This window comes from Chrysochloris asiatica, unplaced genomic scaffold (assembly GCF_000296735.1).
Source record: "Chrysochloris asiatica unplaced genomic scaffold, ChrAsi1.0 scaffold00262, whole genome shotgun sequence".
Taxonomy (NCBI): Eukaryota; Metazoa; Chordata; class Mammalia; order Afrosoricida; family Chrysochloridae; genus Chrysochloris; species Chrysochloris asiatica.
The window spans coordinates 2,647,156-2,672,521 of NW_006408780.1; the positions used below are offsets into that span (position 1 = coordinate 2,647,156).

The window sequence follows — 25,366 nt, forward strand, 5'->3', positions numbered from 1 at the left end:
TGTGTGTAGAGAAGGTCGTGTGTGGACAAGGTTGTGTGTATGAAGGTCATGTGTGGAGAGAAGGTTGTATGTGGAGAAGGTCGTGTGTAGAGGTCATGTGAAGGTCACGTGCAGAGAAGGTTGTATGTGGAAAAGGTCATGCGTGGAGAAGGTTGTATGTGGAGAAGGTCTTGTGTGTGGAGAAGGTGTAGATTTGTGAGCCTGCAGGGTCCCATGGACAGACATTTAGTTTTTTCACCTTTGTTGGGCTCTTTGGATAATGCTATCCTGTGTTACTAGCCTGGGAAGAAAGACGTCATCCTTTTACTCTGAGGGGGTGAGGTCAGGGGGTAAGGGAGCAAGGTCAAAGGTCGAGCAGCGTGGCCAGTGGATGAGTGGCTACGTCACAGCCAGGGAAGATGTTGTCATCCCCATTGTAGCCCGAGGGGTGAGGTCAGAGGGTGAGCGGCCGAGCCTAGCTCTATTAGGAGTCCAGAGGACAAACCACCCAGAATAGAGTGAGGATGCCGGTTCAAGGCCCCAGCCGTCGGGGATACACCTGGCCGGTGCCTCTGCAGTGCCTGGTTCGCTATGGTACCCGAGTGTATTGGCGATCACAAGCGAACATGTCATCGGGTCCCTGTCCTTTTGGGTCACTGGTCACCGGCCCCTCTCCCCTCACAGACTGAAGGTCCTGCTCCTACTCCACACAGGCCACTGCCAGCCAGTAGCTGGTGCTGCCTGACTTTGAGTCCTGTCTTAAAGACCCCTGCCCCACCTGGCTATACCTTGCCAGCCCCTGCTGTCCATGGCTGCTTTGTCCTTGAGCCCTGACCAGGAGAAGCCCAATTAGGGCAGAGCTGGTTTGTGTCGTGCCTGGTGATGCAGCTTGGTCCACGTGCATTTTCTATCTTTTCGGTTAGCCATCTGCATGCGGGTGAGGGTAGGTCATGACCATGGGGCAGCTCTGTGGTCAGAGCGTGTCCCCAGTATCCTGGCCTCAAGCCACGGTGGGGCCCGTGTGCCACTGACAGTGCCCTTTGTCACTCGTCTGTAAGCAGCCTGCTTTGTAGGGACCCCAGCCCTGGACCCCGCTGTGGTGGGGATGCTGGACTCTTGTCTGTCCAGGCCCTGTAGTCCACAGGGTGACGTGGACGATGGCCACTGTCACCATGGCTGATGGGGGGAGCCGTGTGACTCGTGGGGGCTGAGTGGAGAGCACATAGTGGACTTGTGTGTGGTGCCACCTGGTTGCCCACAGTCTTGGTTCTCCAGCCTTGGGCCTTCTTTAGTGGGCATGAAAGATGGGCAAATGGGTGAACTGCAGTCCTGTGTCACAGTGGGTGTGGCATGGGTCGTGTGCTCGGCGCTCTGGGGCAGATGTGCTGCCTCACACAGTGGGGTACCCTGATCCAACAGAAGGGAGATAGATAAGGTGCCCACGTGGCCTTGTGTGAGGGGATGGCTGTAACTTCCTTCAGACAGCGCTGGTGTGACTTGTGGGGACCTGCTGGCCCCAGGCAGCCCAGGGCTGGGGGTGAGGGGACTTGAGAGCTGGGCTGGACTGGCCGGGGTCACATGGCCATTGCCCAGCAGCCCCATTTGAGGGGCAGTCACTGCTGGACAGCTCTTGGTGTGGGGGTGGTCACTACCTGACATTGAGTCATCACCTGGTAGCTGTGGTCAGGGGAGCTCTTGTCTGACCCTGCCCTTGTCTGTCAGCACACAAAGCTCCCCCCAGACTGCTGCCCGCTGCTCGTGTTCGTGAACCCTAAGAGTGGAGGCCTCAAGGGCCGAGACCTGCTCTACAGTTTCCGGAAGCTGCTGAATCCTCACCAGGTCTTCGAGCTGACCAATGGGGGGCCTCTCCCTGGGTGAGTGCGGTAGCCCACGGCTGGGCTGGACCTCCACTCTACTAGGGTCAAGGGGACGCCTGGTCTGCCCTGTAACCCTGCTCCCTGAGTGGGGTTGGGCTGGCTCCCACGTCAGTGGTGGGACACATCCTGTCTCCCCCACGCCAGGTTCCACGTGTTCTCCAAGGTCCCTCGCTTCCGGGTGTTGGTGTGTGGCGGGGATGGCACCGTGGGCTGGGTCCTCGGTGCCCTGGAGGAGATACGCCACCGTCTTGCCTGCCCTGAGCCCTCCGTGGCCATCCTGCCCCTGGGCACAGGTGGGCACAGCCAGAGCTGGGGAGTATAGGCTCTGGGGTTTGTCCCTTTGCTCCAGGCCCATGGCGGGCATCACTATGCATCTTACACCCAGGGAATGACCTCGGCCGAGTGCTCCGCTGGGGGGCGGGCTACAGTGGAGAAGACCCCTTCTCAGTGCTGGTTTCTGTGGATGAAGCTGATGCAGTGCTCATGGACCGCTGGACCATTCTGCTGGATGCGCAAGAGGCCAGTGGCACAGACAACGGCATGGCTGATGTGGAGCCCCCAAAGGTACCACGTGCGCCAGAACTCTCCCTTGCCCCTCACTAGCTCAGGCCACACCTGGCTCCGGAGAAGGAGTGGCTATCTGGGTGACCATGGCCAGGCCTGGCTGGGCTGTGGGGCATGCTACCTCCCCCTGGGGTTCTGGGGAGCCCTGGAGGGCTTAAGCAGGGGAGTGACCGGGCAGCTCTGGCAATGCATTGAGCGGGTGACTGAACCCAGCTCTGGGATTCTGGGGGTAATGTGTCTTGTCCTTTGTCCCCAGATCGTCCAGATGAATAACTACTGTGGAATTGGCATCGATGCAGAGCTAAGCCTGGACTTCCACCAGGCCCGGGAGGTGGAGCCCGGCAAGTTCACGAGCAGGTACGGAGGAGCAGAAGCCACTCGCTCGCTTGCTCGGGGCTGCCCCCTGGTGACAGTGTATTGCCGGCTAGGGAGCAGGGGTCTGCTCTGACGGTAGGGTCGCTGTCCCCACGCAGGTTCCATAACAAAGGTGTGTACGTGCGCGTGGGCTTGCAGAAGATCAGCCACTCTCGCAGCCTGCACAGGGAGCTCCGGCTGCAAGTGGAGCAGCAAGAGGTGGAACTACCCAGCATTGAGGGCCTCATCTTCATCAACATCCCCAGGTGCGGGCTGGTACCCCACAGCATGGCCTCTGGTGGGGCACTGCGTGTCTGCTTCCGGCCCACACTCCCGTCCTCTCCCCGTCCACAGCTGGGGCTCGGGGGCCGACCTGTGGGGCTCCGACAACGACTCAAGGTTCGAGAAGCCACGCATGGATGATGGGCTGCTGGAGGTGGTGGGGGTGACCGGCGTCGTGCACATGGTGAGTGGCTGGACCATCCCCTCTGTGCGCTTGAGGCTTTGGCTCGGGCAGACCCTAGCTCGCCCCCTCCCATCTTCCCAGGGGCAGGTCCAGGGCGGGCTCCGCTCGGGCATCCGCATCGCTCAGGGCTCGTACTTCCGCGTCACGCTTCTCAAGGCCACCCCCGTGCAGGTCGATGGGGAGCCCTGGGTCCAGGCCCCTGGCCACATGATCATCTCAGCCGCGGGGCCCAAGGTACATGGGTCATGGTGGGTGAGCTGGGCAGGCTGGAGGCCATGGCTTTGGGAGGGCTTGGAGCCATGTTTTTACTTGTCCTGAAAATTGATGGTTTGGGCATTCTTGATGCTGAGCCAGACCTGCGGGTGTGAGCCCCCAGCCCCTCTGATGACTTTCCTTGTGACAGGTCCACATGCTGAAAAAGTCCAAGCAGAAACCCAGAAAGACTGGAGGCGGCCCTAAGGAGGCCCGAATGGACGCACCTGTCCCTGATGGGGATGCCAAGTAGAGACGCCATGGGAGGCTGAGAGGGCCCTCCTAGGTCCACCTCCAGGGTAGTGGGCTGACCCTGTCTTCCTGGGGCCACGTGTCTGCGGACATCTTCATCCCAGGCCGAATCACATGGAGCCAACTAAGAGGGTGGTGGGGGTGCCCCCTGTCCCCCTGCCTTAGCATGATCCACACAGTGGGGGGACAGGGGCTCTGCTGAGGCCCTCGTCGGGTACACTGGGTCAGATGTGGGATGCCCTCTTCGCCTCCAAGCTCCTTATGGGATGCATCGCACCTCATCACTCCATCAGCCATTACTGTGGGCACACATTTCAGTACCCCCTCTCTAGCTCAGTGCAGATGGTTGACTTCCAGGCTGCCCTGCCCCTAGGTGGGCTCCTGATTGCAGCCTTGCCAGTTCTTGGCCGGTGTGGGGATGCACCCATGTGGTAGGCTGTTTGGGGTTCCTGAGACTGGCGGGGAGCTGCTTCACCAGCAGGTGGCAGTGTGGGGCTGAGCGCCATAGAAGTGGGAGGGGAGGTTGAGTATAGGCCTAGGGGCTGCCCCTCCATCCTGAGGTGGTAGAAGAGACCCCAGGGGCCGGGCCCACCCCTCGGGTTCCCAAAAGCAGGGCTTGGTGGTGTAAATACACCACGCTGGGCAGGTGGAAGGACAGCTTTCATCTCCTGGACTTAACATGTTAAGCACTTTACATCCGTTTGCCCGCAGCAGTGTGGTGTGACCAGCTCCAATTCACTGCTTAATCCCCACCCCTGCCCTGTCACCAAGACCACGCATGGGGCGGGGATGAGAACTGTTTCCTCCAATGCCTGCTGACCTAGATCACAGCAAGTCTCCCGAAGTGCCCACTCCAGAAAAGGGGACACCTGGCTCCAGACTTCTGATTTCCCACTGGAGCTGGGCTGGCAGTAGCCACGGGGGCTCCAGACCAGCCTCACTCCCCTGGGTTGGGGCACCAGTCTGTAGCCACCAAGGTCTCCCTGCTCCCCCATGCTTCTGCCAAAACTGCCCAGGGGCGTCGTAACACCCCTGTGGAGTGCTCAGTGCCTGCTGCGTATAAGTGCACATTCCATCCATGACGTGTCCTGTGTGATGACTTTGCTCTGCCAGCCGCTGTGCGTCTGACCTGTGGAGCTGTGTGTCAATCAGGGGCAGGGTGGGTCTGGGTTTCCGTGTGTGAACGGCTGGTGCCGTGGTGGGCAGCCCTTGCCGACTACTTGCTCAGACCGCAGCAGGTCTGATTTATCGCTGCCTGAATGTAACGGTAACTTATATTTGTGACAAATACAGTGCTGGCCATCGCTGTCTCCCTGGTCTGTGATGCTACAAGTGCTGAAGTGGGCGGGGGCCGGGAAACCCAGGGCCTGTTCATGGACTCTCAGCTTTACATGTAGGGTGGGTTGCACGGTCCCCTGCCTACTGTGCCCCAGGAGCAATGACTGTGGTTAGTAAAGCAGGGTGTCCCTAACACCTAGCACAGCCCAGACCTCCTCACCCACCCTGCCCTCAGAGAGCCACCTGCCACTCCAGCCTGCCAGTCCCTTTAATTCTATCTGGTCCCACTACATTCATCAGAGGAAGGCCATCTGTTGGCTGAGGAGGGACAGATACAAAGTGCAATTGAACAAATGAGGTCCCGGGAGCTCGTGTCTCTCAGTGGACCGCTGGCCTGTCCCTGCCATTCATGGACCCTGCTGTCCTGTCCTTTCACATCACCTCAGGCTGCAGGAGTGGACACAGGGCAGGAAGCACAGGGTCAGCAGTGCGGAGCAGGGGTCCAGGGCACAGTGGATGGAGAACGGGGTGCTCCGGAGCTGCTAGCAGGGAGCCGAGAGGAGCTGGGACTGCGCCTCTGCCGAGCCCTGGTCGCCGGGTTGGGGTGCTGGCTGGCGGAGACGCCGCAGGGCGCACAGGACAGCCAAGGCCAGGCGTAGGAGCAGGCGCAGAAGCAGGAAGGCGAAGGGCACAGCCACCTGCATGAGGTGGAAGATGGCAGTGCTGAAACGGCGCAGGAAGCAGGTGGAGGCGAAGGCCAGCAGGCTGGCACAGGGGTACAGGGCCAGCTTGGCAAACATGAGCGCATGCTCCCGGCCCCCGAAACGCGCCGACGGGTGCAGAGCCTCCCTCTCGCATAGCAGGGCTGCGGTCCACGTGGCGAACTGGAAGATGCTGGCGAAGAAAATGATGACGCAGCTGACGCGGATGCTCTCCAGCTCCTCTCGGGGCTGCTGTGCCAAAGCCGAGGTCCGCTGGTAGGCCAGCGGCAGGCCGCCTACAAAGGCCAGCGCCAGCGTGTTGAGCAGGCCCATGGCCCGCGTGGCCCGGCGCACATGCAGGAAGAGCGAGTGGTGGGCGAACCAGAGCAGGCCCACCGTGGCAAAGGAGCCGAAGTACGCCAGGAAGTGTGGCCCGAAGGCGCCCAGGGCTGCGATGAGGCTGCCGTTAAACTGTCCCTCCACGTCCTTGGGCTCCGGGACGTTGTCCTCACTGGGGGCAGCAAACAGATGGCGTTGGCGGCAGCCCCTCCTCCAAGCCTCGGGACGCACAGAGAGACCCTCCCACAGGAGGTGGGGGTGTCTGGCCGGGTCAGCTGCTACAGCAGCCCTCAGACTCTCAGGGAGACGTGAAAGGGCAGATGAGGCTCCCCGGAGGGAGGGTGGGGAGCGTGGGGACTGAAGGCACAGCCGGTGACTCTCCATGCGTCTACCTGCCAGCTCTCCGGGCAGCTCTGTGCTCCCTGGAGGCCTGGACGCCCACTCTGAACTCAGGCCTCCCTCCCCCCCGCCCCCCATCGCTGCCTCGGTGGGCTGGCCAGGTTCAGCACCGCCAGAGGCAGCGGGCTTCAGAGTGGGCTCCTACCAGATGTCCAGGATGAGGAGGGTGGCCACAATGGCATAGACGCCGTCGCTGAAGGCCTCCACACGCTCCTTGCTGAGCGGTTCGTGCAGGTCGAAGGTGAAGAACTCCAGGCTCTGGACCGCAGGTTCTCCTGGGCCTGCCATGGGAGGAGGAGCCATAGGAAGCTCCACCCCCTGCGGCCGGCCCTAAGAGGCCCTACAGCGCACTGGGGGGCTAGGCTCCGAAGGGCAGAGAAGTGGACATTCAGAGCCATCCGCCCAGAGCTAGTGCTCAGCGACAAGGGCAACCTAGGCCTCATGGGGTCAGGGGGAGTCTCTCCACGCTCACGCTCCCCGAGGCCTTGAGGTTTGTGCTCTCCCGCTGGGCTGGGCCTCTCCCTCCACTAAACCCCCATCCACATCAGCCTCTGGAAGGCCAGCCTGCCCTACTGGGGGGCGGGTAGGGGAAACTTACCCATGATCCTGTTCTTGAACCAGGCAGCGGCCTTGTTGATGTATGGCAGGAAGATGACGGTCACCATCAACAGGTACGACTGTGCAGGGAGACACGCCCTTAGTGTACTAGCTCCCCGCCTGCAGACCACACGTCTCTGGAAGGACCACAGAACGCGAGGGGGTACCCGCAGACCACACGTCTAGGGAGGGACACAGAATGGGGGGGTACCCGCAGACCACACATCTCAGGAGGGGCACAGAATGGTGGGTACCCAGAGACCACACAGCTCAGGAGGGACCACAGAGTAAGCAGGAGGGGTGCCCGCAGACCACACGCCTCATAAAGGTCTCTTAAGGACAATGACCAGGTACTGTTGAGTCCACTCTGACTCCTGCGCTCCTGTGTCTGTCAGAGAAGAACTCTGCTCCCCAGGGTTTCCGGGGTCTGATTTTTTGGAAGCAGGTTTCCCAGCCTTTCTACTGAGGTGCCGCTGGGTGGATTTAAAACTCCCAGCATTTTACTTAGCAGTTGAGTGAGTCAAACGTATGCAGCCCCCATAGACTCCTGATAAAGGCGTAGTCTCCAGGGTGTACAGAACTCTTACAACAACAGAAACATACGCTCTAAAAAGCAAAACGGACAATGGATGTCGAGACAGGTCTACAAATGGTCAATAGGCATATTAAAAGATGCTTAGCCTCGTTAATTGTGGGCAGTAGGTGCCATGGAGTGGGTTCCGTCATAGCACTTATTGTAGACACACCCCAGTCCTGCACCAGTCCCACCATCGTTGATGTTAGAGCCGTTGCTGCTGCCACGGCCCATCCGTCTCACTGACGGGCATCCTTTTCATCACTGACCCTCTACTTCACCAGCAACATAGCCAAAGTACATGAGAGAAAATCTTGACATTAGTCGTTGTTAACTGCCGACAAGGTGATTCCAACTCATAGCAACCCTGTATAGTTTTCAAGGAGCAGGTGATGGGTTTGAACCGCTGACCTTGTGTTTGGTTAGCAGTCTAGTGCTGATCTTATACAGTGCCACACCAGGGCTCCATTAGTAATTGTTGTTAAGTGCTGTCGAGTTGGTTCCGACCCATAACAACCCTGTATAGGGTTTCCGAGGATCAGCTGGTGAGCTTGAACTGCCAACCTTGCAGTTCAAACGGCTTTGCAGTCTGGCACATTAACCCACAGCACCACACCAGGACTCGTAGTTAGGGAAATGCAAATCAAAACTACAAGGAGGTATCGTTCATACCAAGTAGGCTGGCTACTATTTAAAAAAAAAAATCAGCAAATGGAAAATGTTAATAAGGGTGTGGTGAAATGAATCCTGGTACATGGCTGCTGGGATGTAAACTGGTACAGCCACCGTGCTGTCTGCTGATTCCGCTCAAGTCTAATCACATGTCCCACGGGACCCTACAGTTCACTTCTAGGTACGAAGGTAAGGAAAAAACTCTTGCTATAAAATCAGACACCTTTATTAAAAAAGAGCATCAAAATATGAAGATGTTTCTCGACGTTTCCTCCCCCCTCCCTAGGTCTCTACACTTCTGAAGGCGGTGTTTCCAGCTCTCTAACCCTGCTCCCCCCAATTCTGTGCTCTTTGACTGACATCACATGAAATAGCACTTGGGGCAGCTTCCAGGGACTCAAATTCTTTGGAGGTGTGGAAGCCAAAAGAAATGGGAAGGGGCAAGGTCAGGGCTGTAAGGTGGATAGAGTAAGTGCCCAGGAAAAGCCTTGCAGAACAGCCTTTGCTACCCACTCAAAGATTAAGCTGGTGCGTTGCTGCAACAGAAAAAAGACAAAAACATGCACGGCGCAACTTTCCTGCCCTTTTTCTCAGCAGTGCACTTTTCAATTTTTCTTAAAACTTCTTCCTAATAACCCCCTATAATCATCCTGTGTTCTTCAAGAAAATGCATCAAGACGACCTCTTTGGAGTCCCCCAAACTAGCCACCATCACCTTCTGAGCTGACCCTCTGACTCGAAAGGCCCTAGACCCACAGATACCCCGGAACCAGAGTTGTGATTGGACCTTGTCTGGAAGGCACCGTAATGAGACTAACATGAGAGCCTGGCTGCAGCCATCCACTCGTCTCAGAGACACGTTTTGTCGGGAGGAAACTCGGACGTGTCTGAGCTGGAGCCCCGCCGCAGTACCTTTGTGAGGCCTCAGACAATGCCGTGTTCACTGCAAAATCGCTCACAAGAGCCAAAGGCAGGAACCAGCCACATGTGTGTCAGCCCGGTGACCTGGGCTTTCATTCACCACTCAGCTGAGGTAAGTCCAGATGACAAACCCAGCTCACTGTCCCTTCGTGATGGTGCAGAGCCCGCGGAGCACTGTGGGCTTGGCGCTCCAAGAGCAGGTCCTTCTTCATCTTCGTGTCACTTGAGTGGTTCAGTGTGTCTTATCCCACGCTGGGCCCCCCACGAACAGCAGGATCTTCTCCTTCACCTCTGTTTTCTCCCCTTCTCTGGTTCTGGAAGCATCTTTCCTTTCACTCCCTCCTCTTTCTTGGTGCCTCATTCACCAGGCGTGTGTCCCCTGGCCGCCCCCATGCTGGTGTTTCCTGAGCAGCCGCATCAGCTGTTTCCTTGGACTCTCAGGCCTTTGTTTTCTGTCCTTGTCACGTTCCAGTTTCCCCAGACTCAGGGACAGTCCTGGATGAGTCACAGTCTTCAGGAAAAGGGAACTGACAAGCCCTCTTCTCAGAGCAGGGTCATTTCTTTACCCCGCCCCAGCTCTTCAGTCTGTGTAAGTGGCCTTGGGGAGTCCTGGGATGGAACAGCCATGAACCTGCCGCTGTCCCGTTTCCTGTCACCCCTGCACACCATTCCTCGTAGCACCACCGGCTCCAGCCTCAGCCTGGCATGGCTCTCTGCCCAGCGTGTGGGCCTAATCTCTTACCCTAGCCCTTGTCTTGGCCCCCAGCCACAGTGTCAGCCAGCACAGCCTCTTGGCCCCATAAGCCCACCACTCCTCACCAGAGGGAAGAAAAACATGGAGAAGAGGGCGGCAAAGAAGCACAGGGTCGGCCCGCGGAGGACGATGGACAGAACGTGCTGGCGGAAGGCAGCCTTGTGGGCAGAGCGCGCGATCTGCTGGTTCAGGAGGTGTGGGTAGTGGAAGGCGTACCCCACGATCACCGCCTGTGGGGAGAAGCTGACTGTGGGCGCCTGGCAATCACCACCGAGTGTCCACTTCTTCCGCCCACCTGAGTACCAGAAAGACTTGTCTGAGGCTTGGGGAGGGTGGAGAGGGCCCTTGCTCTGATTCTGGGGTTGGTATGTGGGTCCCAGGGGTCTGGCTAAGTGGCCCTTCTCTTACCTACTCACCACCTACTCACCACCGGCAGAAGCCCACAGCGCCCCATCTGGCAGTCCCACCACACACCACGTACCTGGAGATCCCCGCCCGCCAGGAAGCCCACAACCCGTGCACTTTTAGGCTGATCCTGCCATACTCTACGGCAGGGATACCCACTCGAACCCCACCTATTCTACTCAGCCATTCCCACAACAAACATGCTAGAGTCTACGTGTGCACTTGTGGGGAACGTGGGCTCTGTGGGAAAGACAGGCAGATCTGGGTGTCCCACCTGAACAGCCCTAGTGGTGAGCACATATATACACACACAACAGACCTGAAGCAGCCCAGGGTGTAAAAACACACACACACACACACACACACAGAGAGTTCCCACCTGAAAGCTTCTCTCTCATTCTCTCTGGCCGATTTTGAATCTGTCCCCTTTTCCACCTTATGGAATCAAAGGAAGTCAGACATGGTCCCTACTTTGCTTAAATAGTTAGCACTATGAGCAGGACCCACTGCAAGCTTGTAGCTTGGATGGCTACGGTTGAGCTGATCAGAACCTACCAGAACCTTCTGCTGGGGACCTGGGACTCTACCATTGTAAGCCATTTCCTTGATAATCAATTTCTCTCCGTATGTACACATAGGGAGTTTCACTGGGTTTGCTTCTCTAGACAACCCAGCCTAAGACACTACCTAAAACAGCCCAATGGTCAGTCATCACACACATGTATGTATGTACACACACACACGAACTATACCTGAGCTCCTACCAGAACCAGCCTGATGGGTCTCACATACATGTATACACACAGAGGGCCTGACCTGAGCTCCTACCTGAACCAGCCCGATGGCGATCACGCACACGCAGAACAAGAAGATGCCCAGTGGCACGTCAGGGAAGGTGACCATTAGGGAAAACTGCAGGGAAGAATGCAGCATCTGGGACCTGGGGACCCGGGGAGTCTCAGGGGCTCTCCAGTCCCTGGGATAGGCACTTTCCAGCTGGAGAGCTGCCAGAGTAGGAACACCCCAAGCCAGGGGTCCCTGGGCAGCTGTCAGCACCACAGCCTGAGCTTAGGGGCGGGATCCTGAGAGGAGGGCCAGAGGAAGGTCTGCAGGAGAGGGGAGGTATTTGCCTCCAGGTCTCTGTCCACGTCTCCCCCCCCCGTCCCCTCCATGCCCTGGGCCAGCGCTCATTATGCATCGGGGCTGAATAAGCAGCAAGGGGAACTCAGGAATTCCGGACAGTACCGCCAGCCCCAGGACCCTCCCCCCTCTCCCTGGCACCCTGGTCTGCGTCCTGGCAGCATCACTCACTGTGTATGGCAGGAAGGTGATAGTCATCATGCAGGCCTGTGGGGAGGGAGGGACGAAGGCTGCTTCAGCTGCTGTGCAGAGCCCCGCAGGCCACCACCATCCAGTCCCCCAGACCCGCCCAGCCAGGGGAACAGGGGCACCTTTCCTGCCTCTGCATACCAAGAGGCCAGGCAGCAGTAAGCATGGCGCAGACTGGAGACTCAGTCAGACCTGAGCGCCCAATGCCCCGACCAGCCCCGATCCCCAGCTGTCCCCGCTGCTCCTCCTGCCTCCATGTCCTGAGTACCCCCAAATGCCCTCAATCAGGGACGCCTGGGGCAGAGGGGACCTACTACCTCTTACTCATCCATGAAGAGTTATGGTGAAAGTTAGTACCACGCCCCCAAAATGATAGGAAACACTCACCAGATTGAGCAGGGCAAGCGTGTCATCTGTTTTCCCCACGACCTGGAACAATCTACAGGATTAATCACACAAACAAGACAAGCTGCCAATCAAGCACAGTGCGCTGAGGGATGTAAATGTCTGAAGCCTTACTGAAAGACGCCATGTGTTGAAAACGTACAATGGAAAACAAACAGACCAGAGATAACTTAGAAGATCAGCCATTCAAAATAAGCACTGTGAACGTTCCATGGGTTCTCCTCGTCTACTTTCTTCTAGTTAAGGGAAACAGACTGAACTAGGACAGGCAACGTGCCAGAGCCTGGAGCACAGACTATCACGCAGACTCGGGACCCTCTGTTCTCTCCACCCCCAGAGACTGGAGAGCAGGGTTGGCCTCTCTTGTGAGGAAGTGTCATCTGGGAGACGGTGCCTCAAGCTGGGAAGATACCTACCCTCTCAAGTCTGGTGCCCTGGACACCCTTCTCTGGAAGGTGAGCTCTCTGGACAGTAAATGGAGCCCACTGCGCTGTCTGCTCCCAACACTATTGTGCGTAGAGATGGTTTATACCGATGCAGCAAGACTTTAGAAGACTAGCTCGGATGCTGGGCAGGACTAGAAAGTGTGGGCAGGCTCTCCAGACGGCTCAGGGAGTGGAACACGTCTAACACCACAGTCCTGGCATACACCCCCTGGCAACAGTGTGGCGGCTAGACAGGTTCCACTGCCATGACCTCAGGAAATGGGCCGCAGGTGGCGGTTTCTGAGCTGTTCCTGTTTGCCTTGGCCACCTCTCCTGCTGTCCCGACATCCCCATGGGGCCATGCTGAAACCCAGGCCTATTCTGCTGATTCAGTGATGTGTCCTTTCCTGAGGGGCCCCTGATGAGCAGACACACCCTACCTGTCCTCCTAGGCCCTGGGGTGACATGCCGTCACTGTCATTTTTGGATGAGCAAGTGGCGACTGAGGGTTAGACCACAAATGGAGGAGAGGGGAAGGAGGGTCTACTGATCCCAGCCCCTTGAACGAGGTCCATGCTGGATGTGCTGGTCTCAGATGTGTCTCTGGCACCGTACCACAGGCCTGCTACCCTCCCAGGCTGATAGTGACCTCAGTGGCTCAGTGAGGCCGAGGCCCACACTGCTCCTCACCCCATGTCCCCAGCACCCACACACACCTGTCACATTGCCAGATGGGATAATCAAAGCCCCCGCATCTCCCATACCTGATGTGCGCCGTCCACGCCACAGTCACGAGCAGAAATGTCATCAGGTACACAGCGATTTTGGTTGCTAGAAGCTTCTGTATGTTCGTGTCAAACTGCTGGGTAAAGGAGATCATCATCCTGAGGGGCTGCAGGAGACCCAGGCAGACTTGCTAGCCGCGCAGTCCTGGCTCCGGCCTCTGTGGGAGGCTCCCCTGGGGAGGGGGGGCTGCCTGCCTCCCCTCTCCCCAGAGAGCATGAGGTAGCCTGGCGTCCACTGTGTTAATCTGGGTGACCGCACAAGCACTGCAGACACACGTCCTCTGAAGCGCTGCGGTTGTCTAATGCACCACTCTTACATGAGTAGCTGTGGTTGTCTAATGCACCACTCTTACATGAGTAGCAAGGGTGCAACGGAAGCTCTGGTCTCGGTTGCTGTGGGAACGCACTTCAGCCGGGAAGTAAAATGGCCCCAGGATTCTGGCAGAGGCTACCCATTCTGGTCCTTGACAAGGCTGGCTGCGTAAAGCCTCCACAAAGCTCAGATGCAACTGACCTATCTCTATGGGACAAAGCCAGCGCCCATGTCTTGTGCTCCATCCCTCTGTGGGGATTCACTACCTCCCAGGGCCCCTGTACAGTCATCTCGCCGGGTAACCTGCCCCCCACTGCTAGGTCTCCACAGGATGTAGCTCCCAAGTAGTCTTCCCTGGACAACAGGGTCAGCTGCTCCTGGTGGCCTAGCCCCCAGCCGAGATCCCTCACCCGTATTTTAGAAATCTCTCTGCGGATTGCTCATCACACTCAAGTCTCAGTTCCCAGAGGACAGGGATTCTTGTGAAATACATAACCTTGAGGGCTAGAGTGCACCAGACCCAGCTAGGGTCTTTTCCGTCACTTTACATGCATGGGAAAGGGGGACAGTGTACGAGGGAAAGCAGAGAACACTCAATGCCTCTGAACTATGATTAAGTGCCAGGGTCGGTTCTGACCTACAGCCACCTTATATAGTGTCTCCAAGAAGCCGCTGGTGAATTCAAACCGCCAACTTTGCAATTAACATTCATCATCACCAGGACGCACTCTACATGACGGTGCTGGTGAAAAACACTGACTACACCTTGAACTTCCAGAAGAACAAGCAAATCTGTGTTGGAAGAAGTATTTTAGAAGCTAGGATAGTGACACGTGGCCAGGAGGCCCCAGTCCTTCCACAAGCTGACTTTGGGCACAGTGACTGGAAGACCAGTTCCTGGAGAAGGATGCCGTGCTTGGTGTGATAGTTAGGGCTCTGCATCAACTTGGCTGGGTGAAGCCTCTCAGTGGATTAGCTGTCTGGATGCAGTCATCACCCCTACGATGAGACTGAATACAACAAAACCAACCCTGTGACCTGATGGGATCAGCCCGACCGGATGGAACCATCCTATGTCGTACAGCCTTACTTCGGTGATGCTAATGGGGAGCAGGGTGGCTCCACACAATAAGCACAAGACCACCAGCCGCTCAGCTGGCCAGAGATAAGGCTTTCCAATCCTGCAAAAAATTTAAAGCTTCAGAAACCCTGTATAGGGTGTGGCTGTCTAAGAGTCCAAACCAACTGCACAGCACTAAAGACAAGAGGTCGACGACGACAGATGCGGTCTCCGGGATCAGGTTCTATCCTTAGTCAATCTCTCACAGACAAAAAGAAGTGGGCTAGCTTCAGAGGTCCCTACTGCCACCAAGAATGAAGAGCCAGGAGTGGTATGTGTCCTTTGGACCCGGGGTCCCTGAAGTGTGAAGCTCCCAGATCCAGGGAAGACTGGTGCCGAGACACGTGGGCATCTCCAAGGACTGCTGAGCCCACAGATGCTGACAGGCTCTGTTCTAGAGCCAATAAAGAAAGCTGTTTTAAGAACTGGCACTCTGAAGGTGGATTGTAGCCTTCTAACTATAAGAGACGACATTTCTGGTTGATAAGCCTCCACTTAAGGAGATCTGGTAGCGTAATGGTTATGAATTGGGATGCAAAATGCAAGGTAAGCAGTTCGAAACTACCAGCTGTTCCGTGGGAAAAAGATGAGGCTTTCTGCTCCCGTAGTTTTACAGCCTCAGAAACGCTGTACAGGGTCGCCGTGAGTTGGAACCAACTCCATGGCACATAACCACCACCACCACCAAGCCTCCGCTTATAGGATTTCTGCTGTAACAGATACTTGGAAAGCAGAGGGTCAGGGGTGAGCATCTGCTGGTGAGTAAATGAGGGAGTACTAAATAAGTCAGCTGCACATGACCACTTCCAAGTGCTCAAGAGCAGAGCTCCAACTGCAGCAAACCAAGCCAGGGTATTTTCAGTAACCTCATATGCATGTAAAAGTTGGACAGTGAATAAGGAAGACTGTCGAAGAACCGAGGCATTTGGATTATGGTGTTGCAGAGTATTAAAAGTATCATCGACTGACAAAAGAACAAACATCCATGTTGAAAAAAGTACAGGTAGAATGTTCCTTAGGAGCCAGAGTGGGAAAGCAATATAGAAGAAGCGGGAGGTAAGCAGAGGAAAGACGAAAATAGTGAAAGAGGCAGGGAGGAATGTGAGAGCCACAGTGAAGAGGTAAATACTGCTCCTGGAGGAGACCTGCAATCATTCCAACGACACAAAGAATACGATTTGTTGAATGTAAAACTGATGATCTGCCCTGTAAACCTTCACTCAAGACACAATAAAAAGTTAAAAATTAAAAAAGGATAGAAAGGTGGGTGGGACTTGATCTCTCTTATTTGGCACAAGTCATGAGGGGGGACCATATCCTGGAAAAGGCTCGCATGCTTGGTAAAGAGGAGGGTCAGTGACAAAGAGGAAGACCCCTCCCACCCCCAATGAGATGGGTGGCCCCAGTGGCAGCAGCCTGGGCTCCAGTGTAATGACCGTGAGGATGGCGCAGGACCGGGCACTGTTTCACTCTGTTGTGCCTAAGTTTGCTGAGTCGAAACCGACTCGATGGCACCTAACAATCTGGTGTGTGTGTGGGGGGAGAGGGGTGCTTCTTGGGGAACCAGCACTCGTCCATCAGTTTGTCGTGCGAAGGCGGCTTTTGTGTCGCTCTGATTCTGGAAACGACGCCACAATTCTGGTAATTTAAATACCAGAAATGCCACCCACGGTGGACAGGTTTCAGCTGAGCTTCCAGACGAAGACAGACTGAGGAGGAGAGATGGACGACTTCCAGATATTTCGTCACTGAAAACCTTATCAATGACAGCGGTGCACCGTCTGCACCAGAAAGCTGAGAATCGGAACATGGAATGCATGACACACAAATCTAGGAAAATCGGAAATCGGCAAAAATGAAATGAAACTTGTAAAAAGCAATATCCTAGGCCTTAGTGAGCTGAAATGGACTGGAATTGGCCATTTTGAATTTGACAATCACGTGATTTAATACGCCAGGAATGACAAAGAAGAATGGCCTCACATTCATCATCAAAAAGAACCTAACAAGACTTGTCTTGAAGTACAAAGGTGTCTGATAGGATAATCTCCATGCGCCTACTGGGAAGACCAGTTAACACCACTATCATTCGAATTTATGCACCAACCACTAAAGCCAGTGAGGATGAAATAGAAGAATTCTACCAACTTCCTCAGTCTGGAATTGATCTAACATGCAATCAAGATGTACTGATAATCATTGGCGATTGTAATACAAAGAAAAGGTTGGGAACAAAGAGGAAGGATCAGTAGTTGGAAAATACGGCCTTGGTGACAGAAACATTGCTGGAGATCACATGATACAACTTTGCAAGACCAATGACTTCTTCACTGCAAATACCTTTTAAAACAACATTAAAAAGACTATATATATATATATAGACCTCACCAGATGAATACACAGAAATCAAATTAACTACACCTGTGGAAAGAGAGGGTGGAAAAGTTCCATATCATCAGCCAAAACAAGGCCAGCGGCAGATTTCAGAACAGACCATCAACTGCTCATAAGCAAGTTCAGGCTAAAGCTGAAGACAATTAAAACAAGTTCATGAGAGTCAAAATATGACATTGATCATATCCCACCAGAATTTAGAGATCGTCACAAGAACAGATTTGATGCGTTAAGACACTAATGACTGAAGACCAGAAGAGTTGTGGGATGACATCAAGATCATATAGAAAGCAAGCAAAAGGTCATTAAAAGACATGAAAAAAGGAAAAGACCAAAATGGATGTCAGAAGAGACTCTGAAACTTGCTTTCCAGTGTAGAGATGCTAAAGCAAATGAAAGAAATGAGGAGGTCCAAGAGCTGAACAGAAAATTTCAGAGGTCAGCTTGAGAGGACAAACTAAAATATTGTAATGTAATGGGCGAAAACCAAGAGTAATAAAACCAAAAGGGAAGAACACGCTCAGCATTTCTCAAATTGAGAAAACTATAAAGAAAAAATTCAAGCCTCAACTTGTAGTATTAAGGATTCTATGGGCAAAATATTGAATGATGCAGAAAGCATCAAAAAATGATGGACGGAATACACAGTCACTGTACCAAAAAGAAATGGTCAATGTTCAACCATTTTAAGAGGTAGCATATGATCCAGAGCCAATGACCCTGAAGAAAAAAGTTCAAGGTGCATCGAAAGAATTAGCAAAAAAACAAGGCACCAGGAATTGATGGAATAAAAATTGAAATCTTTCAAGAAAGTGAGGCAGCACAAGAGGCACTCACTCATCTCTGCTAAGAAACTTGGAAGACAACTATCTGGCCAACTGACTGGGAGAGATCCATATTTGTGCCCATTCCAAAGAGAGGCGGTCCAATGGAATGCAGAAATCATAGGACAATATTATTGATATCCCATGAGAGTTAAATGTTACTAAAGATGATATAAAAACCGCTGCAAGCATACATTGACAGAGAACTTCCAGAGGTTCAAGCCAGATTTAGAAGAAGAAATAGAATGAGGGTTATCACTGCTGATGTCAGATGGATCTTGGCTGAAAGCGGAGAATACTAGATGTTTATCTGTGCTTTATCGGCTTCACAAAGATTTTAAATTGTGTGGATGGTGACAAGCTATGGACAATACTGTGGAGAATGAGTATTCCAGAACATTTAATTGTGCTCATGAGGAAACTGTACATAGACCAAGAGGCAGTTGTTCAAACAGAACAGGGGAACACTGAATGGTTTAAAATTAGGAAAGGTGTGCACAAGAGTTGTATTCTTTCACCATACTTATTCAATTTGTATGCTGAGCAAATAATCTGAGAAGCTAGAATATATGAAGAAAATGTGGCATCAGGATTGGACAAAGGCTCATTAACAACCTACAATATACAAATGATGCAAGATTGCTTGCTGAAAGCAAAGAAGACAACTTATTTACTGATGAAGATCAAAGACTTAATGTAAAGACAAGAAAAACCCTAACCACTGTACCATTAAGCAACATCCATATAAATGGAGAAAAGATTGAAGTTGTCAAAGACAACTTTTTCCCAGATCCACCATCAACACTCATGGAAGCAGCAGTCAAGAAATCAAACAACGTATTGCATTAGACAAATCTGCGGCACAAGACCTCTTTAAAGTGTTGAAGAGCAAAAATGTCGGTTTGAGGACTAGAGTGCATCTGACCCAAGCCATGGTATTTTCAATAACCTCATATGCATGCGAAAGCTGGACAGTGAATAAGGAAGACCATAAGAGAATTGATGCTTTTGAGTTATGGTGTTGGAGGAGAATACGGAATGAACCATGGGCTGACAAAAGTAAAAACAGATGTGTGTTAGAAGCGCAGCCAGAGTGCTCCTGGGAAGCTGAAGCCAGGAAGGCCAAATTTCATCTCTGATATTCCGGATATATTACCAGGAGGGGCCAGTCCCTGGAGAAGGATATCCTGTTTGGGAAAGTGGAGGGTCAGAGAAAAAGAGAAAAGACCCCCGATGAGATGGATTGGCACAGTGCCAGCAGCTCTGGGCTCAGGCATAGCAACGATTGTGAGGTTGGCATAGAGGCAGGCAGTGTTTTCTTCTGTTGTACACAGGGTGGCTATGAGTTGGTACCAACTTGAATGCGTCTAACAACATGCAAATGAAAAGGAGGGTCTGTGGTCTTCCAATGGATTGGTTTGCTCATTGTCCTGGTGGGAGGCACAATGCCTTGAAATTGGGAAGGAGCCTGTATAAATCTGCAGCCAGTCCCCCAGGGGGCTCAGGAAGAAGGGGGACAAAGAACCTTCGAAGACGGCTGTGACACAGGTCAAGGGCTTTAACACCGATGAGGGCCACAGGCCTAATGGCAGGGCTGGTGACAAGAGATGGCAAGGCCAAGGAGAGCCTGTCCTGAGAGTGCTGAGAGCTGTCCTGCCCTGCATGATGGAGACTTGGCCTACATGTTTCCCAACCCTAATTCTGAGGGCAAGTTGTGCCCTGCTCCTTAGTGAGCCCTGTAATGTGTGGTCTTCGAGTTCTGTGGACCCTGCAGAGGGGCAGAGAGTGGAGGGAGGTAAACGGCTGGGTGATGTCTGACCTCTGCCTCACAGGGATCAGCTGGGGTGGACCCTAGTCATTATCCCTCCTGAGGTTACACAGGTTTGGACCCTACCAACACCACCATCATGGTACATGTTGCCCCTTCCCCTGTAAAGCCGGGCCTGGGTCTGCTGGCCTTCGGGCCCCGCATCAGGCACATGACTTGCCAGGGCAGGAGCTGAGTTGGTGATGGTGCTGTGGGAAGAAACGCCAGCACTGTTTTGTCCCTTTGGATGAGGCATGAGCCCAAGTGGGGGCACCCTTCAACCCACTGTGCCTCTGAAGTATGGGGTGTGTGGGCTGGCCTGTCTGACTGAAAGCAATCCTGAGCCCCCCAAATGGGCTCAAGACAGAGATGGGCGGCAGCCACGGGCTACAGAGACACCAACGGTTCCTAAGTAAGTACCTCTTCCGGGTAGATCTTCGTGTGGGTCACAGGCAGGATCTGTAAGAGCAGAGACAAGAGTGTTTCTGGGGCTCACATCAAACAGTCTTGACGTTAGCACTGTTCCACAGGCTGCTTGGGGGGCTGGTGGGCCCCACACTGACCATGACCGTGGCAATGATGGACAGCAGCGCATCGCTGAAGCTCAGCATTCGATGGGAGGACTGAAGCCCGTCGCCAGCGTCCTCCTCCCCCTGCACGTCCAGCACCCGCTCCGGGGTTTGGGACCCATCCATGGTGGGGCCTGCAAGGGAGTGTGCAGAGCTGAGAGAGGGGGTGCTGGGCCCAGGAGAGCTGTGATCCCCGGAGGAGGAGCGCCTCTGTGGCGGGGGTGGGGTGGGAAGGCTGGCGTCTCTCTATCCAGGGAAGTCTCTGGGCTAAGGTGACAGCAGAATCAGGCTCTAGGCTGGCCCTGTCCCCAAGGGGAGCTGGAACCTGGACGAGGACAAGCTCCCTGTGCTGTAGTCCCCTGCTGAGAAGGGAGAAGCGGGGGGAGGTACACTCGACATGGTGAGAGCAGGCAGTACCACTCACTATTATGATGTCATCAGGGAGGGACCCCCAGCCCCCAACATTGCCACTCTTACATGTGGTACTCCTAGAAAGGGCATGGGGGCTCGGGGGTCCTGCAGTGCCCCTGTTCACGAAGGGCCCTGGGGGAGCCTGGTGTACCCCGGGGGGAATCCGAGGCCCGGAACCAGCTTCCACAGCAGAGCAAGGCATTCCCACACTCTCTGCTGGCAGAGGGTGTCCACAGCAGCATCAGTCCACCTGTGGGGGCAGCACTGAGCCACCACTGGGGACAGAGGCCCAGATCCTCTCAGCTCCAAGCACCCGAGACTGAAGCTCAGGGGACAAGTTACCTGTCCAAGGCCATTCAGCCCTGCACTCAGTTCTCTTCCCTTACACGTGGTCACCAGTGCCACCCCCCCCCCAGGTCTGCCCCCAACAGATGTGGTCACCAGGGTGAGCCCTCCCCCACAGACATGGTCACCATGGGGCAAGCCCCCTACAATATGATCACCATGGAGTGAGACATGGTCACTACGGGGTGAGACCCTCCAGAGATGTGGTCACTGGGGTGAGGACTCTCTCCACAGACGTGAGTACCCTGGGAAGATTTCTCTCCTACAGACGTGGTCACCAGGATGAGCCCCCTGATAGGAGGAGTCAGGGTCAAAGCCTCACCCACAGACAAGGTCACCATGGGGTGAGCCCCACTAAAGATGTGGACACTGGGGCAAACCCCCTCAAATGTGGTCACATTGAGACCGCCCCCTCTCAGAGGTGATCACCAGAGTGCGCCCTCCCCACCACAGATGAGGCCAGGGTCAGCCCCTCCCCCTACAGACATGGTCACCATGCCAAGTCCCTTCATAAAGTCCTTGCTCATCATCTATGCCCGCCCAGCCTCAGCTGACCCTATCTTCTGGGTTGGCACTACCTGATAGTGTCATCATTAGTTGCAGATCTATAAAGCCCCTGACTTCCTGTTCCAAGCTGAAAGAGTGGGAGGGGTGGATTCTGCGGGTCCGGCTGGGTTCTGGTAACGCTCTGTGAGCATGTGACCCTGGGGCTCACCTTGGTGACACAGGCAGCGAGCCCTCCCGGCAGAGCTGAGGCAGGCAGAGGGGGGTAACGGGAAAGCTTGGTGGGTGTGACGTCAGACAGTGAGAGGTATAGGGTGTACAGGCCCGAGACTGGAGACCCTGGAAAGAAATTTCTAGTCGCATGAAATTCTGAAGTGATTGGAGCGTTTGGAGTCACTTTTGAGTTTAAGAATCAAGAAAACCAACTCAACAGGTTGCAACTTCAACCCTACAGTCGCCAGGCAGGTGGGACCTGTGAACACCTGAGCCTGTCCTATCTGGAGGGGGCTGCTGTCCTTAGCTACTGCTAGATTAGCCTGCATTTTGACTAGAGGATTTGCATTGGCTGAATGCTTGGAACCAGACCATTGAGCCATTAAGCCTTTCTTGCTAGCGTGTGTTCATTGGGAGTTTCTCTAAACCTGCTCATCATGCTAGCAACACACAAGCCTCCACTGACAGACAGACAGGTGGTGGCGGCCTGAGAGCTGCACCGGCTGGGAATTGAACCTGGGTCTCCCATATGGAAGGCGAGAGTTCTACCACCAAGTCATGACCCCTTCCCTGGAGGAGGGAAATGTAGGCAGCTGGTGGCACATAGTATGAAGGGCCCAACCTTGCCATATCTGCTTTCTCTATACACCAAAACCAAACCCACTGGTGCTGAGTCAATTCTAGCTCAAGCAACCCTATAGGATTGAGTAGAATTGCCCTGTAGGGGGGTTCCAAGGCCCTACATCTTGCTCTCAAGGAGCTCTGGTAGCATAATGGTTATGAGTGGGGCTGCCAACCTCAAGGTTACCAGTTCGAAACTACCAGCGGCTCCGCAGGAGAAAGATGAGGCGTTCTGCTCCTGTAAAGATTCATAGCCTCAGAAACCCTGGGCAGGGTTGCTATGTGCCAGAACCGACTCCATAATACTTAACAACATCTTGCTCCCATTGATTCAACCATTATCCCACCAGGTCTCCTTCATCTCCCTACAGAAGCTGGGCAACTGGGTTTTGAAAACCTCAATTTTCCAATCATGAAACGTCAGCAACGGATTCATGAATCCCCCAAACACTGGGACGTTAGGAACCCTTCCAACTGCCTCAAGGGGGCTTGCTTTTGCCTCGCCATTGTCAGCTAGCCAAGGAATCTCGTGAGATCACTAGGCCAGTCCCGGTTGTGTTGTGGTTACCCAGAGTGGCTCCAAGATTATTGGTCACGGTCCTGGCCCAAGGAGACCTGGGGGCACAGTGGATTAAGCGTTGGGCTGTCAATCAGCAGGTTGGTGGTTCAAACCCACTAACAGCTAGTTCCGCGGGAGAAAGACGTGGCTGTCCGCTCCCGTAGAAATACGAGTTGGGATGACTCTAAGGCAGTGAAACCCACTGCTTTGGCCCCGGTTCAGGTTACGCTCGTGCCCCACACCGATGGTGTCAGGCGAACAGTGCTACCGACCTTACTAAACATCGCGGGACATTTCCGCCTCTAAGGAGCAAAGGATAAGCATTTATTGAGTGCTTCATGTATACTAACTCTCCCGCCAACTCTTCGCAAATGAAATACCACCAGCAAAGGGGGAATGGATTCATCCCAAAGGACGGCGAGGCGCTTAGTTCCACCATACCACCTGAGAATTAGCCTCCCGCAAACGCGCAATCATCGCCAGCCAAAAGCCCGGTGGGGAACAGTTAGGAGGTGGGCAAGGGACCAGACTACCTGGGCAAGAGTCGCCGCGGCGACTCCTCCGCGCGTCTCCGCTGCGGACTGCCCCGCGCCGAAAGCTTGGCGCCCGGAAGCAAGTCTCGTGACGGGCGTCTCCGCGCATGCACAACCACGACCGGAGGGTCCGCGCATGTGCATCTTGTCCGCGCGGCGGAAGTGAGGCATCCAGCAGGCTGGGCTGCGACGCCACCTGACGACGCGTTCTCCCGCGTTATTACGTCACAGTGCCGGGGCGGAAGATGGTGGAATTCGGGGCGAGCGGTTGCTGAGCAAACCCAGACGGAGCTGGAGCCCGAGTCCAGTCTCTCGGGTTCTCCTCCGGGTTTGTGCTGTCGCCTTCGCTATGTCGTTACTGCAGTCTGCGCTCGATTTCTTGGCGGGTCCAGGCTCCCTGGGCGGTGCTGCTGGCCGCGATCAGAATGATTTCGTGGGGCAGACGGTGGAGCTGGGCGAACTGCGGTTGCGGGTGCGGCGGGTCTTGGCCGAAGGTGAGGACCGGGGTCATCGGCGGGGTCGCGCGTGGAGGGTCGTCGCCGGGGTCGTTGGGGGTCAGGATCGTCAGCGGGCGGGGGTGGAACGGGTTGGGCCGGGGGTCACCGACGGGGTCCGCAGATCGAGACTTGGTAGCGGAATTGCCTCCCTCGGGGGAGGCCATAGGTCAGGGCCAACCCGGTGTGGCCGCCCTGGTGGGGACTGAGTTGGTCGAGGTCGGCCTAGGAAAATCGCATCCTGGAGATGTGGGATGGCCCACCCAGGAGGGGCACCACTGGGGGCGTGGCGTGGGTCTGGCCAGCTGGGAGAATCACCACCCGGGGCACGAGTAAAGGTTGGAGTGGTGGGGGGATCGTCAGCCCAGGGTGGTAGGTACGGACTGGTTTGACAGACGCCCCCGGAAGCCACGGCCGAAGACCTGGGTCTGGCCACTCCAGGAGACGTCCAGTGTAGAGGCCGAGTCTGGGATTGGGTATTTCATTACCAGAGGAATGGGGTCAGGATGGGGCAGAGTAGTCTTACTGAAGTCGTGGGGCTAACCTGAGGCTGGAGAGTCCTCCCCAGGATCTGGGAGCTAGATGGGAGGTGGGCTGGAGTCTGGAGGTGACAAGTATGGCTGGATGGGTAAGCCGTAGCCCTTTGCTTCATATCCAGGGCTATGGTGCTATGGTTTGGGGTGCAGGATGCCAGGGGCTGGCTTTTCTGGGTTCAGGGGGACTTGGTCGGTAGTTACCCATGGTGAACTTGTCACCTACACTTATTTGGATGTCCAGAAGGTGGTGAGGTGCTGGGTCCTGTAATCCTAGTTTGTCTCCTTAGTAACGGATTGTTTCCCTCCCCCAGTCATTAATTTGTTTGAGATTCTTTGTGAATGAATGAAGGGAGGCAGAGCTGGACAAAACGGTGCAAAAGATCTGGCAGATCAGTCCACTTGGGTATTTGCAGCGCAATCTTGGGTCCGTTCTATTTTGCTTCCTGATGGTTCTTTTTCCTTCCTCACACAGAATTTATAGTCCCATCAGTGCTGGTTTGTGCACTCTTCTAGACTGCTTACATTGGTCTAGGGGTGTGCACCAGAGAGGGTCGGGTTTCACTTGCAGCGCAGCTTCCTGGCTAAAACACGTCAGCAGCTCTGTGTTCTGTACTGTTCACCTGCAGGATCAGTGCTGGAGGGGGCAGGTGTGTGAGAAGCCACACAGCGGAATAAACCTTCAGCAGGTCCTCCGCTTGAGGGGCTTATGGCTGTCTGCTGGGCTGAAGTCAATCCAGGTGCCCCCACTCTTAGAAAGATCGCTTTCGGGAATAAAAGACCAGGAGCCAAACCAGC

At 54.8% G+C, this 25,366-nt stretch overlaps 3 protein-coding genes across 3 annotated transcripts in view; 2 read left to right on the plus strand and 1 right to left on the minus strand.

Moving 5' to 3' along the window:
* Window positions 1–5,141, plus strand: part of DGKQ (diacylglycerol kinase, theta 110kDa) — a 13,674-nt gene extending 8,533 nt beyond the window's left edge. Inside the window, exons 16-25 of the mRNA XM_006874135.1 lie at window positions 1,702–1,853; window positions 2,001–2,149; window positions 2,242–2,420; window positions 2,677–2,777; window positions 2,894–3,040; window positions 3,129–3,240; window positions 3,322–3,474; window positions 3,644–3,741; window positions 3,924–4,117; window positions 5,038–5,141. Coding sequence (XP_006874197.1) covers window positions 1,702–1,853; window positions 2,001–2,149; window positions 2,242–2,420; window positions 2,677–2,777; window positions 2,894–3,040; window positions 3,129–3,240; window positions 3,322–3,474; window positions 3,644–3,741; window positions 3,924–4,117; window positions 5,038–5,141 — 1,389 coding nt within the window. The remainder of the gene's footprint in view (window positions 1–1,701; window positions 1,854–2,000; window positions 2,150–2,241; window positions 2,421–2,676; window positions 2,778–2,893; window positions 3,041–3,128; window positions 3,241–3,321; window positions 3,475–3,643; window positions 3,742–3,923; window positions 4,118–5,037) is intronic.
* Window positions 5,142–5,564: 423 nt separating this feature from the next.
* Window positions 5,565–20,430, minus strand: TMEM175 (transmembrane protein 175). The gene is made up of 10 exons (XM_006874136.1): window positions 20,350–20,430; window positions 20,207–20,245; window positions 13,308–13,405; window positions 12,101–12,152; window positions 11,696–11,731; window positions 11,213–11,296; window positions 10,045–10,209; window positions 7,060–7,138; window positions 6,607–6,742; window positions 5,565–6,234 (listed from the first exon to the last, which is right to left on the minus strand). The coding sequence occupies exons 1-10, from the start codon at window positions 20,395–20,397 to the stop codon at window positions 5,565–5,567; spliced, it is 1,407 nt and encodes a 468-aa protein (XP_006874198.1). The 5' UTR covers window positions 20,398–20,430.
* A 3,460-nt stretch (window positions 20,431–23,890) lies between these two features.
* The window catches only part of GAK (cyclin G associated kinase), a 96,666-nt gene continuing 95,190 nt past the window's right edge, over window positions 23,891–25,366 (plus strand). The window contains exon 1 of the mRNA XM_006874137.1: window positions 23,891–24,035. Coding sequence (XP_006874199.1) covers window positions 23,891–24,035 — 145 coding nt within the window. The remainder of the gene's footprint in view (window positions 24,036–25,366) is intronic.